Source organism: Balaenoptera physalus (assembly GCF_965194825.1).
Source record: "Balaenoptera physalus genome assembly, chromosome: 3".
Taxonomy (NCBI): Eukaryota; Metazoa; Chordata; class Mammalia; order Artiodactyla; family Balaenopteridae; genus Balaenoptera; species Balaenoptera physalus.
The window spans coordinates 29,651,785-29,667,539 of record NC_138890.1 but is presented as its reverse complement, the minus strand read 5'-3'; the positions used below and the strand labels follow the sequence as shown (position 1 = coordinate 29,667,539).

Below are 15,755 nucleotides of genomic sequence, written 5' to 3'. Positions count from 1 at the left end.
GTGTCCATCATCTTTCGGCCCATGCCTTTCCTGCCACCCCACTCATTAATTCTCATCCCAGGCCTCTCTGGGCAAGGAAAAAAACACTCCCATTTTTAAAAAGGCCATGTCCCCCCCCACCCCAGTCTTCAAGAAAAGTCTGAAATGAGAGGCAATAAAAATAGATGATAACCTACGACAGAGCAGGATGGAAGGTGGTGGAAAGAACCCCGGGCTAGAAGCCAGGAGACATAGGTTCCAGCCTTGGTTCTGCTCCCACCTTATGACGAGTGGGCAGCACCTCCTCCTGCTCCCACCCCCAGAAGCCACATTCCAGCCACACCTGGAGCTTCCTGTATATCCCACCCCTCCACCCCCACGCACATGCCCTTCCTGACTTCCAGGCTTCTGTCCAGTGAATTTATATTTTCCCTGCCTAGAATGTTCTTCACTCCCATCCCTATTCGGGTAACTCCCTCGGGCATCCCAGACTCAGCCTTGGAAGCAGAAGTTAAGAGCAGTGATTCTGAGAGTAAACAGTCTTGGGTTCACATCCCAACTTTACTCCCTCCTCGTCGTGTCACTTTGGGAAAGCTACTCAATTTTGCCAAGCCTCTGTTTCCTCATCTGGGAAATGGGGATAATGGTGGTATATTCTTCATAGAATTGATGGGAAGAGTGAATATGACAATGTAACTAAAGCATTTAGCCCAGTGTGCAGTGCATAGTCAAGGTTTAACAGATGTCAGCAGTGGTAACTATCTCTCAGAAAGTCTTTCTGATGGCCAGTACTGGCTTCCATGCCTCTCACTTGTATTCCTATGGCTCTTTCACAGGCATCACCCTGTACTGTAGTTGTTTGTCTATTTCCCGTTCTAGACCGCGCGCTCTCTGAAAGCAGGAACTGTGCTACATTCACTATTTGTGCCCCACCCGCCACGGTATTTAGCATAGCATTTAGCTCACAGTGGGCATTCAGGAAAGGATGAAGAAGTGAATGATGTTGAGCAAGTCATTAAACCTTTCTGAATCTGTCTCCTTGTCTTATAAATGAGTGGTTTGGACAGGGTTTCTGAGACTCACTCCCCACTTTTAAAATTCATAATTAAACTTTTTTTTTTTTTTCTTTTGTGGCACAAAAGGGCCAAACCAGGAGCACAAGGAGTCACCTTTTGGCTCACCAGAATTGCCTGACGTTCAACAGCTGGTCAAAAATGGAATGGGGTTGTCTGGGAAGGGAGCGAGCTCTTAGTCTCTGAAGGTAATCAAGCAAAAGGGCAAATGGAGCCCTTTGCAGAGATGTTGTAGGGAGGGTCCATGCAACCAGTTGAGCAGTGGTAAACAGCCGCATGTGCATAAACAGTAAGCACAGTCTTATTTCAGGGAACAGGAGCTAAAAAAATACAGATGATGAACGATAATCCCGCTCGCTCCCTCACAAGCACACACTGACACAGTCCTGGCGCTAACTGATTCCAGGTGGCCCTCCTGCAGCAGCTGGGGCTGGGGGGTGACAGTTGGGACCACACGCACACAAGGCATGTGGCTCGGCGTGGGGCAGAGATCAGGGAACACACAGATCCTCGAAAAAGGACTAGAATGTCCAGGAGGATGTTCTCTTCCGGCTGTTTTTAGATGAGGAGTGAGGTAGGAGAAGCATGTTTTCACACAAAGTTTTGTTCTCAAAGCTCCTTGACCAATATCCTGTCTCTGAAATGTATTCATATCCACCCACCCACACACACACACACACACACACACTCTCCCCCTCTTTCTCTCTCTCCCTCCTGAATGTCAGGTCTTTCGCGCTGCTTTCCAGAACACTTTTTGGCCTTTGTCTATGGCTGAACCTTGTCGCTCCTCCTCCTTTCTCACCCCAAACTGCCAGCATCCCTGGGTCTCTGGTTATTTCTGAAATTCTAATCAAATTAATGAAACCCGTTAGAAATGAGACAAGAATATATGAATGACCACATGCAGTTCCAGGTACTGCAATTTCTGATTTCCAAAATCCTGTTTTGCTTCCCAACCCCTCAAATTATAAATACGTTACTGCCTCCATTCATCTTTGTCTTCACTTATTACAGAAATGATTTGATATTACCCGTTAGCTATCAATGGTTTTTTCATTTATTTGCCCATGTTCCCTTATAGTCCTTCTTCATGGTTATCAATGTTATAATTGATATGGTTAAAGTTACTAGATAGCAGTGTGGGAACCTGTTTACCACATGGTGTTATGTGGAAAAATAAACCTGATTTGTATACATGTTACAATTGTACATATATACAGTTATAATTGTAACAATATACAAATTAGGCTTATTTTTCCACATAATGCAATGTGGTTAACAGGTTCCCACTCTGCTATTAGTTTTCCTCTTTTAATAATTGCACTTCAGGGGCTTCCCTGGTGGCGCAGTGGTTGAGAATCTGCCTGCCAATGCAGGGGACACGGGTTCGAGCCCTGGTCTGGGAGGATCCCACATGCCGCGGAGCAACTAGGACCGTGAGCCACAGTTACTGAGCCTGCGCGTCTGGAGCCTGTGCTCCGCAACAAGAGAGGCCACGATAGTGAAAGGACCGCGCACCGCGATGAAAAGCGGCCCCCACTTGCCGCAACTAGAGAAAGCCCTCGCACAGACACGAAGACCCAACACAGCCATAAATAAAATAAATAAGTAAATTAAAAAAAAAATTTGCACTTCATCGACTGGTTGCATCATGCTTTCCTTAAATATTTCCCCACTGTGGCCTTCTGGGTAATATTTAAAATTTAGGTTAAACATAGTGCAACCAAGATCTTAATGCAGAGAACCTTTCTCTCTTTCTTGGATACCCTTTCCTAAAAATTCCTAGATGTGCAATTACTGGGAGAAAGGATAGAAATAACATAAAAGAAACGCAGCCCATAAACATCTTAATTTTTCCTGCCTTGGCCCTTATGCAGAAAATGGTTGCTCGCCACTGAGGTAGATACTTGGAATGAGGGCCTCTAAGATCCTCTTTTATCTATGAGAGCCCATGATTCTAAAATGATGGTGCGAAAAGCCTACTCATTCTGAATTCAAGAAGCAAGCAAAAGTGTGTTGGATGTTTATGTGGACTCCTGGTGAACTAATGACAGCACTGGTTCTGGAGTGACACCAACAAGGTGCTGAGGAAGGAGGAAATCCTGGACAGGGGGGTGATGTGCACCCCACCACCCTGGTAGACAGACAGATGGACAGGCAAACGTTCTGTCTCTTTCTCCCTTCCACATGTTGAGCTGTCCCAACCAGAGCTACTCTAATTATGAACACAGGCACACGGATCCCATTGAAATGGCAGGTTGCACACCCTGGCAGCCAAGCTATGCCCAGAACTGGAAGACTGGGATGGGGGACAATAGATTGGGATTGAGGGGGGATGGCGGGGGGGGGGGGGCAGCAGGTCCAGCCCCAGCCAATGAGATGAGCCCATCTCCCATTGTGTTCAACTCGAAACAAGGAAATGGTTCTGCTGATGTTTCCATTCTCGAGCTCCCCAGAGAAGACAGATAATAAGTAAGTGACAGTAACAGATTGCACACTGTCAGCACGGGTACTTCTTTGCCCCCCACAGGATTGATTTTTAATAACAGCACAGATGACATGTGGCGGGAGTTGTCGCTGACACTGGTGTTTTGTGGGCCTCAATAAATCACATCAGCCTGGAGGCTCCGGAATGGACCTGCTCATTGGGTGCTGTTTGCTGACTGTAACTGGGTCCTGGTAAGGATCCCAGGGCTCTGAGTCAGGAGGCTGGATTCTGCAACCTCCTGACTGCTGAATCCTGGGCCAGTGACTTCCCCAATCTGGGCCTCAGTTTTCCCATCTTTAAAATGGGCATAACCCTCTCAACCGCACAGCACTATGAGGCAATGACCATGAAAAGCCCCATAAAATACGGTTTTCACTATTATAGTCATAATGGGCCAGAAGGGAAAGAAGTTGATAGGTTTGGGGGCAGAGTGTCTGGCATCTCTGTTCTCATGGGAATATCATTCAAAGGCTCCTCCCTTGCCAACAAAATAGGTGCAAGATGGGCAGGCAGAAATATCAGGTGACAATGGGCCCAGGGTTGGGGTGGCAGTGAGGTGCCATTCCTGCTCTTGCAAGTGCTCATGTGAGAATAGTCGTAACAAATGAATATGAAGTGTTTACCATGGGCCAGAGCTGTGCTAAGTGCTTTACGTACAGTATCTCATTTAATCCTCATAAGACCCTGTGAGGCCATTACCATCGTTATCTGATTTCATGATGAGAAGACACACAGCTAGGGAGGGGCAGAGCCATGCCTGGAAAGCAGGGGACTCCATGGCTATCTTGCCTTTGCTCAGAGCTCATCTGCCTCAGTTGGCTGTCCACTACCCTTGTGTAGGCCAGGGCCAGGCAGGTATCATAAGGTGACAAGAGGTGGGTGGGCGGTGTGGAGGCTGCAGACTGCAGAACTCTGTTCAAAGGGGCGGGACGGCTCAGCCCTGCAGGAATGCAGAGGGGAGCCCTGGAAGGCCAGGTCTCTGCATTTTCCAAGAGAGCGTAGAAATCAGGATTTATATGAGAAACCTCCTGATATTTAAATGTTGGCAACTTACTAAAACTTTAAAGATACTTTATGAGTCGACTCAGTTGCGAACGGATGGCTGTGTGTGTGCGCTGGCCCTGGCCGCTGGCTTCCAGCTTGGGCTCTCTGCTGCATGAGCTTGGTTTCCTTGCAGAGGTTCACAGTGTTAACATCGCCCCTCCGAAGCCAGAGGGACCAACTGTGATGTAATGGTCATCAGAAGAGCGGCCAAATGCTGCACAGTGTGCTCTGCTAGGGTGCAGAATATAATTGCATAGAATTGCAGATCCTAATCCTCGCAAGGGACGTGCTACGGATCCCATTTTGCACATAAAGAAGTAGGAACTCAGAGGAGTTAGTGATGTGTGCCAGGTTCCACAGAGGAAGTGAGCTGGAACAGGGAATCACTGACTCTTAAGCATGAGCTCTCTCCGCCCCATTGAGCAAATTAAGAGTGTTGGGTAGGGGAGGGACGCATGGCGGGCAGAGTGGGCTCTGAGCAAAGAAGGGCAGGGAACAGGAGTGCTGAGTCCTGCCTGCTGTTACCCAGCGAAGTATAAGTTGAAGTCAGCGCGCTGGGGTACTCACAGCACTCGGAGGGACCGCAGCCCATTGAAGGAGTGGATGGGGATGCATCGCAGCCGGTTGTAGCTCAGGATCCTGTGGGAGAGGACACACAGGCTCTGTTGGCTCTTCCTATTCTCAGCTACTGATGCATGCATTGTCCACGCTGGACCAGTCAAAGCAAATGGTTTCTTTACCCTCCCAATTTTAATAGACTGACAAAAAGCATCCTAGGGATAAGGGGAAGAGAAACATTCCCCATCACTCCAGGAAGCTCACGGGCTTCATTTCCCAGTTTCCTCATATGTTCCTTCTTAGCAGGCTGGCTCCCTGACCAGCTTTGCCATCACCTCCGTCTATTGTCAGATGGTGAGTGCTCACAGTGAACAGAGCTAATGGGAAATGAATGGGTCTGAGCAAAATATAATTGTGTAGGGAAACCCTCACTGGGAGAGAAAATTCACAAATCACAGAAGGTATTCCAAAGAGGAACTTTTTCAGAAGTAATTAGGTGCCAACTCCTCTCTAACCGCCCAGACAGTGGAGTTCTGACCTACTCTGTTTTCCTTCTGATAATTAAGGTCTGCCCTGTGCTGGGTCAGCCACAGCCCTGAGGATCGCTAGAGCGGAGCATGTAAGCCTGAGGGGACAGAGGAAGGATGCACTTAGTACCAGGCCCATGTTAATCACAGCAGCTCACTGTACTCACAGGGTGGAGAGGTGGGACATGTTACTGAAGGTGTAGTTGGTCAGCATGCCAATGCTGTTGTTGCTCAGGTCACTAGGAAAAGTAAGCAGAAGGGTCACATTGTACTGTTAGTTGCATCCAAAGGGGGTCATTCCCAACTTTCACACATGCATGCATGCCTGCTATCCATCCATTCACCCATCCATCTGCCCGTCTGCCCACCCATCCATGCATCCGTTCATCCATCCACCCATCCACCTGTCCATATGTCCGTCCACCCATCTGCCCATTCATCTATCCGTCTGTCTGCCCATTCATCTGCCCATCTGTCCATCTACCCATCCATTTGTCCATCCACTTATCTTCCCATCCATCCATCCATCCATCCATCTGTCCATCCACTTATCTTCCCATCCAACCATCCATCCATCCATCCATCCATCCATCCATCCATCCACCCACCCACCTATCTGTCCATCTGTCCATCCATGCATCTGTCCATCCACCCATCTGCCCATTTATTCGTCCACCCACCCACCCATCCATCCATCCGTCCATCTGTCCATCCACTTATCTTCCCATCCATCCATCCATCCATCCATCCATCCACCCACCTATCTGTCCATCTGTCCATCCACCCATCTGCCCATTCATTCATCCACCCACCCATCCATCCAGCCACTGGTCTGTCCATCCACCTATCTGCCTATCTGCCCATCCATCCATTCATCCATCCACCCCCCCACCCACCTTCCCATCCATCCATTCATCCATCCACCTGCCCATTCATCCACCCATCTGCCCATCTGTCTATTCACCCATCTGCCCATTCATTCGTCCACCCACACACCCATCCATCCATCCATCTGTCCATCCACTTATCTTCCCATCCATCCATCCATCCACCCACCCACCTATCTGTCCATCTGTCCACCCATCCGTCTGTCCATCTGTCCACCCATCCGTCTGCCCATCCATCCATCCATCCACTCATCCTCGCCATATGTCCATCAGCCCATCCATCCATCTGTCCATCCACCCATCTATCATCCATCCATCCATCTGTCCATCTGCCACCCATCTGTCCATCTGTTGGCCCATCTGTCCATCCATCCATCTATCCACCCATCCATCTATTCACCTATCCATCCACCCATTAGTCCAAATGTTCATTTTTTTACTGAAGATTTATTCAATCAGTCATTCCACCAATTGCCATTCATTCATTCATCTATTTATTCAGCTACTCAAACATTCAATGATGTCTATCCATCGATTTTATTCTACCAGCAAAACATAACACATAAGACAACAATTTCTCCTTGTTGTAGTGCTTGTTTCCCCCTGATCAGTTCTTCTCCTCATAGCCCCTCCACCGTCCCTCTCTTCCAGCATTCATTTATTCCATCTTATCAGATTCTCTCTTGGGGGAATGAGGTTGGTGGGAGTGTGGTCCTTTGCCAACTGCAAGCTCCAGCTTCTCCCCGAGGATAAATATCCAGAGCAGTGGTTTTCAACATCAGCTGTACATTAGCATCATCTGGGGAGCTTCAGTTCTCCGAGGCCTAGGCTTCATGCCCAGATATTCCGATTTAATTGGTGTAAGGCAGGTTTGAGCATCAGTATTTAAAACAAACCCCAAACTACTGCGATATATAATCAGCTGAGGTGGAGGGCCATTGCTCAGGGGCTCCCTGCCCCCTAAGCAGATGGGGCATCTTTCAACAGCACTTGCCCAAGGATCCTGGGTGCCCCCTTGGCAAGGCAGTGAGGGACAAAGCTCAAGGGCTCCCCAGCTTCCTGGGCCCCGCCCATGCCCAGCAGCCCTGCTCCTCATTCAGAGGTTTTCCTGGGTTTTGGCCGACTTGGAGCCAGTAGCGGCTCCCATCTGAAAGAACCTCAATTTGAACCAGCTCCTTAAGAACATTTTCTGAGTAACTAAAGAAGGAGGAAGAAGAAATGCCAAATTTATGCTTTTGGCAAACTTAAGTGTAGCCACAGCTTGCAAGAAACTGAGGGATCTCGGGAATTTAATTGGGAGACCAGAAGGTCAGAGGCTCCAAGCCAAGGAGGAAGGTGCCACAGGTGGCCAGTGAGGCCAGGATCTGGGTACTTCTGCATGAAGTCCTCACTGGGTAAGACCTGGCACATCCGGCCAGCCCATCCTTCCCAGCTGCCTCTTGCTGCTCCACCCAGGGGGAAAAGTGCAGGAATGGGGGCTTCCCTGCTGGCGCAGTGGTTGAGAATCTGCCTGCCAATGCAGGGGACACGGGTTCGAGCCCTGGTCTGGGAAGATCCCACATGCCACGGAGCAACTGGGCCCATGAGCCACGATTACTGAGCCTGCGCGTCTGGAGCCTGTGCTCCGCAACAAGAGAGGCCGCGATAATGAGAGGCCCGCGCACCGTGATGAAGAGTGGCCCCCGCTCGCTGCAACTAGAGAAAGCCCTCGCACAGCAACGAAGACCCAACACAGCCATAAATAAATAAATAAATAAAATAAAATAAATAAATAAATAAATAAAAGCAGTAATGTCAGCAGGCCCAACTGGCCCTCGAAACAGGAGCTGCTCCCAAGAGCATTAAAAAAAAAAAAAAAAAAAAAAAAAAAGTGCAGGAATGCCCCAAAGCCTGCAGCGCTGCCCTACCCACCCTCTGCATCAGTTTCCTGCGCTCCCCAAGGACAGAAAATGAAATATCCCACCAACGCTGGGCTCCTTACATGAGTGTCAGGTGTCGGAGGGTGGGCAGCTCCTTGGGCACGGCTGTTAAGTGGTTTCCTTCTAGGTACCTGAAAGAGAGGTGCAGAGTCACGTCGGGCAAAGAGACACTGGGCACATTGCCATTATCTCAAGATGCCTCTCCTGACTTCCCAGGCTGGATTGGGTCCCTGTTTTGCTCTCTCATAGCTCTTTTTCCCCCCACTTCAAAGCATATACTACATTTGTCATCTAATATTTATTTGTGTGATTGCTCAACTAATGACACTTTTCCCCACTGGGCTGCTAAGCTCCGTGATGGCAGGGCTCTTGCCTAAAACTGACCAGGGTTGGAGTCCCCTAAGGCTGTGGCACACGGTAGGTGTTCAATAAATTATTTGTTGAATAAAGCACCCACTTTGTACCTGGCCTGCACAATACCCTTACATGGCAGGGATTCACGGTTGAGAAAACAGAAGTTCAGAGATGTTAAAACGCTTGCCCAAGGTCACACAGCAAGTGGCTGAGTTAGGACTTGAACCCAGGTCTCTCTGACTGCAGTTTTATCACAGTTCCAAACGGCCTCTATTTAGCTACCGGAGTTTGTGGAGAGCTGAGCCATTAAGAACCCTAATTCCGTGTTGAGTATCTCTGATATGCCTCTGGAAACTGAGGAGACAGGGCATGTTCCTGGAGCCCTGTACTATGGTCCCCAGCAGGAGGACCACATGCAGGAGGGGACGGGGTTCAGAATGAGGCCACACCAACAGAAGGAGACCCCTCCTGAATGGGCAAAGGCTGAGCCTAGACCTGCCTGGACCGCGGGGTCCTGTGCCAAGCTGCTCATCAGACACCCAAGCGTGGTTGAAGATAGAGAAGGAAGTCGTGCTTTGATGATGAATTACAAAGGTTATTACTACCCTAAAGAGGAGACATGGGCTGATTCATTTATCCCCACCCTTGCTGTAGACCCCTTTCCCTGGGCTTCCTGTTGCTCTAAGGACAAAATAGCAAAATCTTTAAGATGGCTTATAATGTCTACTCTCAGCTCCTGGGTGAGTCTCCCTTGATATAAAGCTCTCATAGCTTCCTCTCCCATAAGAGTCAACATCCGGCTGCTCCCGTTTGTTGGTGCCGTGCCTGCCCTAGGCTCCATGAAGGCAGATCCTCTCTAGGTCTACCTTTTTCTAGCTCAGGGCTTCTTAAACTGTAATGTACATATGAATCACCTGGGATCTTGCTAAAAAGCAGATTCTGATCCAGTAGGTCTGCCATCAGGTTGGAGAGTCTGCATTCGTGATAGGCTCTTGGGAGATGGTGGAGCTCATTCATGATCTACAGGCCACATTTTGAGTAATGAGGTGCTAGCTCACTGCCTGGCATCCAGTAGACCCAGCACAAAATGACTGAATGGGATGAAATGGGTTAAAATATGATATGGGTAAGTGTGCCAATGACCAAACCGGGCTTAGCTTTAAGGACAATTTGTCCTTACCTTACCTTAAAGGTAAGGCATTGGGCATTACCTTAAATTAAGGCCAAGTGACTTTATTCCCTTGGCTGGCCCTGAGGGATCCTCGTGGCACAGAACATTGGGCAGGACCCCACACGGTCTCTGGTTGCCATGGTATGTTGGATTAATGTCCCTTTGGTCCTCAATCTTTGTTGTATATCTATTTCTCTAAGAACTATGCTAGATGCTGGGGGAGATACAAAGATGAACCAGACCCCATTTCTGCCTTCAGGGAGCTGGATCATCTGACTTAAAATTCAGCAGCACACGCGTTTAGATTATGCCCTCAGGCAGAGGAGCTAAGAGAAATGTATTCACTGATGTAGTCATTTATTCAGGCAGAAATACTTATTGGGCAACTGCAATGTGCCAGGTACCGTATATACTGGTGAGTAAGATAGGGGTGGTGCCTACTTTCTGGCATTTAAAAATCTAATGTGTGTGTGGGAAGGAGGGAGGGAGAGGGGAAGGAGAGAGTAAGAGAAGGAGAGGGAGAGGGAGAGAGAGGGAGGGAGAGAGAAGGGACACACACATAAAGTAATATAAATTACAAATTGCAATGTGTGCTTTGAAGCAAAGGAACAAGGTGTAGTGATAGACAATGCCCAATGCTTTCTGCAGAAAGATGCAGCCAAGGAGGAGATGCAGCATAGGAGACTGCAGCCTGGGGAGGGCCCTGAACTTGAAGGAAAGGCTGGGGAGGCCAAAGTCTGGTGGGTGAAGGGAGGACAGCGGGAGGTGGGGCAGATCACACTGTGGTCAGTTCATTCACCTGTCAGAATGGCTACTGTCAGAAAGGCAAGAAACAACAAGTGTCAGCAAGGATGTGGAGAAAAGGGAGGCCTCGTGCACTGCTGGGAATGTAAAATGGTGCAGTCACTATGGAAAACAGTATGAAGTTTCCTCAAAAAACGAAAAATTGAACTACCATACATCCAGTAATTCCACTTCTGGGAATTTATCTAAAGAAAACGAACACACTAATTTGAAAAGATACATGTACACCCCGGGCTTCCCTGGTGGCACAGTGGTTAAGAATCCGCCTGCTAATGCAGGGGACATAGGTTCGAGTCCTGGTCCAGGAAGATCCCACATGCCGTGGAGCAACTAAGCCCGTGCGCCACAACTACTGAGCCTGCGCTCTAGAGCCCACGAGCCACAGCTCCTGAGCCCACGTGCCACAACTACTGAAGCCTGTGGGCCTAGAACCCGTGCTCTGCAACAAGGGGAGCCACTGCAATGAGAAGCCCGCGCACCACAAAGAAGAGTAGCCCCCGCGAACCGCAACTAGAGAAAGCCTGCGCGCAGCAACGAAGAACCAACACAGCCAAAAATAAATAAAATGCATAAATTTATAAAAAAAAAAAAAAAGATACATGGACCCCAATGTTCATAGAAGTCTTCTTTACAACAGCCAAGCCATAGAAGCAACCTAAGTGTCCATCAGTAGATGAATGGATAAGGAAGATGTGGTATATACACAATGGAATACTACCCAACCATAAAAAGAATGAAATTCTGCCATTTGCAGCAACATGGATGGACCTAGAAGGTATTATGTAAGTAAAATAAGTCAGACAGAGAGAGCCAAATACTGTATGATTTCACTTACATGTGGAATCTAAAAACCAAAATAAAGCAGAAACAGACTCCCAGATACAGAGAACTGGTGGTTGCCAGAGAGGAGGGGGCCAGAGGACGGATGCAATAGGTGACGGGGATTAGGAGACACACATTTCCAGCTACAAAATAAATAAGTCACGGGGAGGAAATGTACAGCATAAGGAATATAGTCAATAGCACTGTATATGATGACGGATGGTAACTGGTCTTACTGGGGTGATCATTTCATAATGTATAAAAACATTCAATCACTATGTACCTGAAACAAATACAATATTATACGTTAAACACCCCCAGACTCCCTAAAAACCAAAGTGCAAGGAGAGGCCATGACTGCAGACAGGTGCAGGGCCCGGCGTTTTGGAGAGCTTCCTGAATGCCTCTTCCCCAGCATGACCTGCAGGACATTTACATTTCGTGTGGACACTGGCCCTGCCCCTCATCAGGTGACGGTGGTGGAGGGGCAGGCATCTGAGGGGAGGCTTCCAGCTCCCTCCGCTGGGCAGGGAGGCTGCGGGCATGGTGGGATTCCGGGGTCTACGCAGGCTGAAGGAGGGGAGACAAGCCGAGCTGGGCCGCCACCTGGTCACCTGCAGGAAGTGCTTTGTGGATGAGTGGCATGGAGGGAAGCTGGGAGGCAGAAGCTGGATGAATGAGCAGGGCTGCTGGGGAGGCGCTGGTCCAGAGAGCATCTCTGCTAGAGGGAGACTGATTAACCCCAGGGGAGGGAGCAGCCTGAAGGAGTCTGGCCTCAGCCTGGCAGCGCTCTCTCACCCTCTTCCGCTGCTCGTTCTCTGACTCTCTCTCGTTTGTTTGCTACAATTACTTAGCAAACTTGAGGCATCTAAGATGGAACTCAGAACAAAACACCGAAACCCCAAGTCTCCTTGCTGGGGTCTTTTTAGAAGACCCTGTGGCAAGCACATCGGAGGGTGGGCCTATGGCTTGGGCTTGCTGTGTGGCTTGAGGTACGTTACTCAACCTCACAGCCAGCACAATGACAAGGCCAATAACAAAACCAAGACAAAATTCACCGGCATTAGCTGAGGTGTACACGCCAGTGCTTTGGGAGAAAGACTCTGGTCTGTTATCTCCTTTAATCCTCTGGCGTTAGGGGGTGTATTTTGCTGGGTATTTTTGTCCATTTTGTTGGCAAGAACACTGAGGCGCAGAGAGGTATAAGCAGTAAGCTCAGGAGCCGGGATCTAAATGCAGATCTGTTGGACTCCAGAGCCCGAGAAGTCAGCCCTATGTTGCTTCACCTCTCCACTTTGTGTCTCTTATTTTCACTTTTGGCCCTCTCAGCCCAAGAGGATATGCTCTACTCTGTAATTGATTTGCTAACCCTCACTAGAATGTAAGCTGCACGAAGCATGGGGTTTTGCCAGTTTTGCTTCCTGCTGTATCCCAGAGCATAGTATGCTCAGCTCAGCTCATGGTAGGGCCTCAAATATTTGTTGAATGAATGAATGAATGTGGTGAAAGGCTGTTCACAGGACCTTGGATTAAAAAGACAAAAACCTACAGTGGTGTCAAGGAGTACCCTTGGCCTGGCCTAGCTCCATCTGCAGGGCAGGCCGTGCTCCACAAATGCATGCATTTGCTAAACAGTTGAATAAATGCACAAATGACCACTGGGGTTCAGGGATGCTGACAGCATCCTCATCTGACACAGGGAAGTTCAGGACCCTGGAGGATGGGCAATGACACAGATGATTCTAGAGCCTCTGGAGCCCACCATGCCAGTCGCCCTGGGCTCCAGCCTGGCTCTGGTTAGGACTATGCTGATTATATCAGCCTCTCTCCCTGCTTAAAATCCTTCCCTGTCTTCCACTGCTTGTTGGAGAAGGGCTACCCAACTCTTGCTCAAATCCTGCAAAGCCTTCGGTGGTCTGTCCTGTACCAGTCAGGATTCTCCAGAGAAACAGACCAACAGGGAATATGAATATATTACATATACACATATATTAATACACACACATATGTAGAGAGAGAGAGAGAGAGAGAGAGAGATGAAGAGAGAATTTATTCTAAGGAAGGTCAGGCAGGCAGACTTGAAATTCAAGCAGCATTTTTATGTTACAGTCAGGAGGCAGAATTCCCTCTTTTCCAGGAAACCTCAGTTTTTTGTTCTTAAGGTCTTCAACGGATTTTATGAGGCCCACCTCCACATTAGAAAGGGTGTCTCCTTTACTTCAAAAGCCAACTGACTGTAGATGCTGATGCATCTACAAAGTACCTTCACGGCAACATCTAGCTCATGTTTGCCCAAACAACTGGGCACCACAGCGTGGCGGAGTTGACAAACGAAATTAACCCTTGCAGTCCCTGTCTACCTCTCTGGTTCACCTTACAGCAAACTCTCCCTTGACCTCCGGTTCCACCTCCACTGACCTTACCCCTCCTCGAACGCCCCATGCTCCGCTTGGTGCGGGGGCAGGTCTTTGCACCCGCTGGTCCCTCTTCTCCCTCCCTGTCTAGTTACCTCACATAGATGCTCTGGCCTCCGCTTGAGCTTCGCTTCCCTGATACCATCCCCCGCACCCCCTGGGGACACCCTTTGTGTGAATTTGTGATGATGGGGCAGAACCATGTCTGTTTTGCTCACTAGAGCATCCTTGTACACTAGCGGGCAACAGTAGATGCTCAGGAAACATCGTCTGTGTGATGAAGACCCCAGAACTCCCCAGGTGCTGTTGCATTTGGCACTGCGGAGCCAAGTGGGAGCTGCGAGGGAGCTGTTTTAAGTGCAGAATGTCCCTGGCGACCTGGCATCGAGGCTCAGAGGATGCGGAATCAAAAGGTTTCACTTCAGAAATGCAGACGCGGTGGTGTGGGAAAGCGCTCTTTGTAGGAAGCCCTTCATGAACACTCTGAACTCCAACGTTGCCTCTAGCCTGCAGCCCAGGCCCCGGAGGGACCCTTTCAGAAGACTGCACTCTTGCCCTGCCAGCCTTAGAACTACTAGAGCATTTCGAGCAGGTCAACCTTTGCGTTGATCTGCATTTAAATGCTCTGTTTCAGCCCCAGCGCAAGCACACGAGGACACGTCTGCCTCGCATGAAAATCCGTGGATGGACCTAGAGTCTGTCATAGAGTGAAGTAAGTCAGAAAGAGAAAAACAAATACAGTATGCTAACACATATATATGGAATCTAAGAGAGAGAAAAAAAAAAAGGTCATGAAGAACCTAGGGGTAAGACGGGAATAAAGACACAGACCTACTAGAGAATGGACTTGAGGATATGGGGAGGGGGAAGGGTAAGCTGGGACGAAGTGAGAGAGTGGCATGGACATATATACACTACCAAACGTAAAACAGATAGCTAGTGGGAAGCAGCCGCATAGCACAGGGAGATCAGCTCGGTGCTTTGTGACCAGCTAGAGGGGTGGGATAGGGAGGGTGGGAGGGAGGGAGACGCAAGAGGGAAGAGATATGGGAACATATGTATATGTATAACTGATTCACTTTGTTATAAAGCAGAAACTAACACACCATTGTAAAGCAATTATACTCCAATAAAGATGTTTAAAAAAAAAAATCCACACGGAGCGTTGAATGGATTGTTCCCCATTTCTGTTTCGAGCTTTGTGGTGCTGACGAGGGCCGCACAAAGAATTCTTGGACCTACTGAATGGTGAAGGAGGAGGAGGGCAGCCCCCTTCCAGGAGCCCCAACTCCAAGCCAGGAGTCCGACTGGGGGCCTGGGGTGATGCACGGCCAACTCCGGAGTCAGGCAGCTGAGCCTCATATTCAGGCTCCACTAGCTAATAGCTGTGTGACCTTGGGCAAATTAATTACCCTCTCTGAGCTTCTGTTTCCTCATCTGTAAAATGAGGTTGATAATAATCACCACCTTGAAGTGATTATGAAGATTAGATGGGACTTTCTGTGGAAAGCCTTGGAGCGGTGCCTGGCTCTAATACCTTTGAATTATTCAATACAGTTTGAATATATATATACATATGTATATATTTAACCTCTCTGAGCTTGCATTTCATCTGTTTACACGCACAGATACATTCATACATATACGTACACACACATACACACATACGTCTACCCACCCCTTCTCAGTTAATTAAACTTAATTTTGTTTTGTAA

At 48.6% G+C, this 15,755-nt stretch overlaps 1 protein-coding gene across 2 annotated transcripts in view; it reads right to left on the bottom strand.

Annotated features, from left to right (window-relative positions):
* Nucleotides 1–15,755, bottom strand: part of SLIT3 (slit guidance ligand 3) — a 619,558-nt gene that overhangs the window by 65,891 nt on the left and 537,912 nt on the right. For both annotated transcript variants that reach the window (XM_082456399.1, XM_082456400.1), the window contains 3 exons: nt 8,538–8,606; nt 5,837–5,908; nt 5,152–5,223 (listed from right to left, as the gene is read on the bottom strand). In XM_082456399.1, the coding sequence (XP_082312525.1) occupies nt 5,152–5,223; nt 5,837–5,908; nt 8,538–8,606 (213 nt within the window). The remainder of the gene's footprint in view (nt 1–5,151; nt 5,224–5,836; nt 5,909–8,537; nt 8,607–15,755) is intronic.